The sequence below is a fragment of the Buteo buteo genome, chromosome 6 (assembly GCF_964188355.1).
Source record: "Buteo buteo chromosome 6, bButBut1.hap1.1, whole genome shotgun sequence".
In the NCBI taxonomy this organism is placed as follows: domain Eukaryota; kingdom Metazoa; phylum Chordata; class Aves; order Accipitriformes; family Accipitridae; genus Buteo; species Buteo buteo.
In genome coordinates this window covers 37,756,077-37,760,440 of record NC_134176.1, presented here as the reverse complement: position 1 = coordinate 37,760,440, position 4,364 = coordinate 37,756,077, and the positions used below count along the sequence as shown (strand labels likewise).

General features: G+C 45.0%; 1 protein-coding gene across 1 annotated transcript; it reads right to left on the bottom strand.

Moving 5' to 3' along the window:
- Positions 1–987: 987 nt before the first annotated feature.
- Positions 988–2,523, bottom strand: TMEM229B (transmembrane protein 229B). Its single transcript, XM_075030453.1, has one exon. It carries the CDS (start codon positions 2,466–2,468, stop codon positions 1,965–1,967), a length of 504 nt encoding a protein of 167 aa, XP_074886554.1. The 5' UTR covers positions 2,469–2,523; the 3' UTR covers positions 988–1,964.
- Positions 2,524–4,364: the final 1,841 nt, after the last annotated feature.

Genomic DNA, 4,364 nt, shown 5'->3' with positions numbered 1-4,364 from the left:
CTGCATAGCCCAGGGCAGATTTGATTAACTCCTTGCCACCAGTGTTTTCGTGTGTCCGTTGCCAGCAACGGATGCCGTGTGAGACAGGGAAGGGGAGGAATAAAATAATTGCACTCTGTGGGATATAAAAAGGATTAACACTGCCTTCCTAAGAGCAGAACCAACTAACAATTCCCGTCATAGGCCCCAGGAGTGCTTTTCCCCTCAGGAATGGATGCCCCAGGGCAAAGAGCAGGTTCACAGCTGAGCAATCCCTATCAGAGACAGGGGACCCACACAGAAAGAGCCCAGCCATTTCTAATACAAGAGTGGAATTCTACAACACGTTTGCATTTCAAGCCAGATTGACCCCTGGTGCAGCTCTGTTGACTATGGTGGAAGAACACCTAAAATTAACTTGGCCCTACAGGGCAACTACAGCAAACCTTCCCCATAAATCAGTTAGGAGTGAGATACACCTGACAGGTGGAAGCTCCGTGTTTGTTGCTAACTTCAAAAGCCAAGACTTGCCAGAGCAAATTATGAGTCTGTGGCTGCCACTCTCAAGCACTTCCCTGCACTGTAACTTCCCCTGTACTCCTCAAATGTCCCCAATAGGTTAAATTTCAAACTGTCCCTGGTGCAGGTAGTTCTACAATGGAGCCACAGCACTCCCTCCCGCTCCACCTCTCTACTGCTGCTCTTGGACCCTAACTCAAAGCCTCACTCAGGCAGAGCATGAAGAAGTGCTCTTCAGAGAGGGGTTTTCACTTTTTTTTCTTTTAATAATGTATCAGGCAGGATGGCATAGCTCTTGCTACCTACAATTATTGTCATGACAATATGGTTATGGTTATTTAAAGCAGAATTTGGGAAGAAAAAGCAAATCCTCTTGATACACTGAGAACACTGGGTAGAACTGAGCCAACACCTGCCAGTGCTGAAGGAAGGTGAGAGTCGGTGCCAGAGGACCAAATCCTGGATACCACATTAGCCACACGAAGGTTTTGACCTTCAAATACAATAGGTTGCAGCCAGCCTAAGTCATCGACCACCAGAAACAGAGGAATCCCTGGGAAGGAAGGCCGAAAACTCTTGTGGCCTGTACAGTTGCTACAAGGTTTGCACGGCTGAGATGAGAGCTGGAATCTGCAGCAGACTCTCAGGCAAGGTCTGCTTTGGGGGGACACAAGAGATGGGAAGACTTACGCTATTTCTTGCGCCTTTTGCCAAGATTCAGATTGCACAGATTATGGTAAAATTCACTCGGCAAAAAAGGCCTTTATTTAAAAAAAAAAAAAAAAAGAAAAAAAAAGAAAAAAATTTCTAGTGAGTATCAGGACTGAGATTTCAAAAAGTACAAGATCTGTATAAATTCAGCAAGATGTCCAGCACCAGATTATTTCATGGTGCAACAAAGAACCTGGGGAGAGGCCAATGGGACCTCGCAAGGGGAACACCATCTACCTCCCCAGCAGACTGCCAGTCTTAGGTTCTTCTCAACAGCAGCTGGATTTTCCTTGTTCCTGCAGCATCTCAGGTCCCACGGGAGGTATTGGTTGCAAGCAAGCACCTGAATATTGCCTAATGGAGTAAGCCAATCACTAACTTAGCTGGCGTGTCCATGCCCATCCACTAATTAGGTTTTTTCTTTTTGGATGCATTTCCGCTGTAGCATTTCTCTTTCTTCTTTCTCCACATAAAAGTGTAAGCAAAAGGACTGCTTTCATCTGTAATAAGTTAAAATCAGAAATTACCTAACTAACAAGTAACTGATATTGGTCCTTGGAGCCCAAAGAGTAAAATCCATAGAAAATCTATTGGTTCCATTTTTTTCTGGTATATCCCATGCACACCCCCATCAGAAAAATGGGGTTTATGAATCTTATCATACAGCAAGGAGCAGTACCTCAGAGCCAGAGCTGACAGTCTGTGGTAGAGGTCTGGGCTCTCTCAGATTGCTAAGTGAGGTTCTGAGTCACTGCTCAATCAGTCTTCACATGGCCATTGGCCAAGGCGACGGGGACGGTGGGGGCCCCCGGCTCGGCAGTCTCATCAAATCGTAAGCGCAGGGTGTTTCTGATCACCAGCTGCTCCATGATGAAAGAAGCACAAAACCATGGGATGGCATACTCCAGGGTGATCAGGCCCATGAAGTCAAAATCAAACTGGGAATAGTCCCACGGGCAGGCATTGAACTGGCGTAGGATGAGGCCGGTGGTGAACTCCCAGAGGTATGTCCAAAGTGTGTAAATGAAGCAGCGCACTAAAATGTTACACTTGTCTTTGAGATACAGATACATCTTCTCCACAATGAGGATGGAGGTGCCATAGATGAAGAGCGCCCACACACTGGTAACACCTGGGAACTTCCAGTTAAAGTTGACCACAAACTCCCAGGCAGCCGTGAACATCACCTCACAGAAATAGCCATGAATGGCGTAGAGGTACCATCGGGAGAAAGCGGTCAGAGGTTCTGCCGCAGCCATTCTTCTGCACAGACCCCAGCAGGCACTCTGAAATGAAGAGAGAGGGGTGGGGGGGGGGAGAGAGGAGTCAGCGAGGATGTCACAAGTCCTTATCTCCCAGATACACACACAAACTCGTAACATCCACAAAGGACAAATCTGAGAAAGAAGTGAATTTTAAATCATCTCATTTTTTACCACAGCAAATTTTAAGTCCTGGGAAGGGTGGCACCTTACCAGGCCCTGAGTCTCAGCATGGGTCTGGACAACGCACACTGCTCTGCCTGAGAAGCAGGATGCAGCTGGAGTTGCATTGGTGGCAACGAGGGAGCTGACAGGTACAAGGGCTTTGCCGGGGTGAGGCTGCCAAAGAACTTACTGGTTGCAAATCAGTAGAAAAGGAGAGTCATCTCACAAGGAGCACCCATCACCTTTTTGCTCTTTTCAAGAAACAGCACTGTCCCCTACTTTTCCGATATGGAATAGATTAGATGAACAGAGCACTGAAAACCTGGGCCCTTCCAGCTGTCATCTACAGTCTCTATACCAAAAAATGTTTACTGTAGTGAAAAACTGAGCTTTGATGGGAGCTACAGAAAGGGAACAGAAGAAAATTTCAGAGGTTTTACACTTTCAGACACCACACCTTGCATTCATTATTCAGCTGAACTGTTATTTCTTCTGTTAAAGAACTCATGCATTGTGTGGCTAAGATTTGGAAAATAATTTTCTTATGGTGTCAGACTGCCTGATACGAAGTCAAAACACACAAGAGAGCCATTGAAATGCATTCAGATTTGGCTTCAGGACAGCAAAACACAAAAGAGGAGAATAAAAAGGAACAGCTGAGCACAGAGAGAGGTGGTTAGTCATGATAAATAGGAAATGAGAACAAACTCTAATTGTCTCTACAGGAAGAAGCTTGGTGAAGAGGTTTTGAAAGGGCACAATTTGCTTATCACTGAACTGTTTCAAAGCAATGCTCTGCCACACTATAGTCACTGGCCCAAGCTGATTATAAGCATAATTTTACTGAAGCCTTACAGACTTAGAGCACAGGGTGATTTTGACCTCTTTCATTCTTAGAAACTTACTCTTTCAAGCTAGGTTTCTCTTGACTCTTCATCAGGCACTATTTAACTTCTCTGCTTTGCACTTGTCAGTTCTGTGGCACAAGGTGTGAGGAAAGGACCACGCTAACCTTACCTGCAGTCATTCCAATGCCGTCTGGAAAGAGTCTGTTCCTGCCTTGACCTATAAACACAGTGCCTCTTTGAACAAAGTATTAACATGCAGTATGACTGAAATTCTGATAGGAGATGAGAGAAGAGAAATGTTTATGATGAAAAGGGAACTATAATAATGAACATAAAGAAGATATGCAGAATATTCACAGGGGAATCTTGAAAGTGGAAAGGACAGAGCTGTATCCATGACCTGTTCACTCCTCTCTTAAATGGACACCCAAACAACCAAAGTCTTGGCAGTTCATATGATGTGGGTACTTGAACAAAGACCCATTTCCTAGTGGCACAATCCATTTTACACACAACATTGAACTATCATCAGATGCTCAGATCTGGGTCAACAGCACATTATGAGCTTGTGGGTGAAAGACTAAAGAGTCGCTAGGAATTTCCTCATGTCTCCTAACAGTTCAGTGCCAAGAGACCCTGCAAGACAGCAGTGGAGGCAGCACGTGAGAAACATGCAGGGGGTTTATCTCCACACAGTCCACAAGAAGCTGATGGTAAGGGCACTGCAAACTTTCTCCGTGAGGAGAATGAGAGTTTGTCAATGTAATGTTACTTGGTTAGTTTGCCAGTACAGTTGATAAGCTTAGGAGTTTCAATCTTCATATCATTCCTCTATTCTCACATAATTTCAAGAACAAATCAATAGTCAGAGGTACAGGAG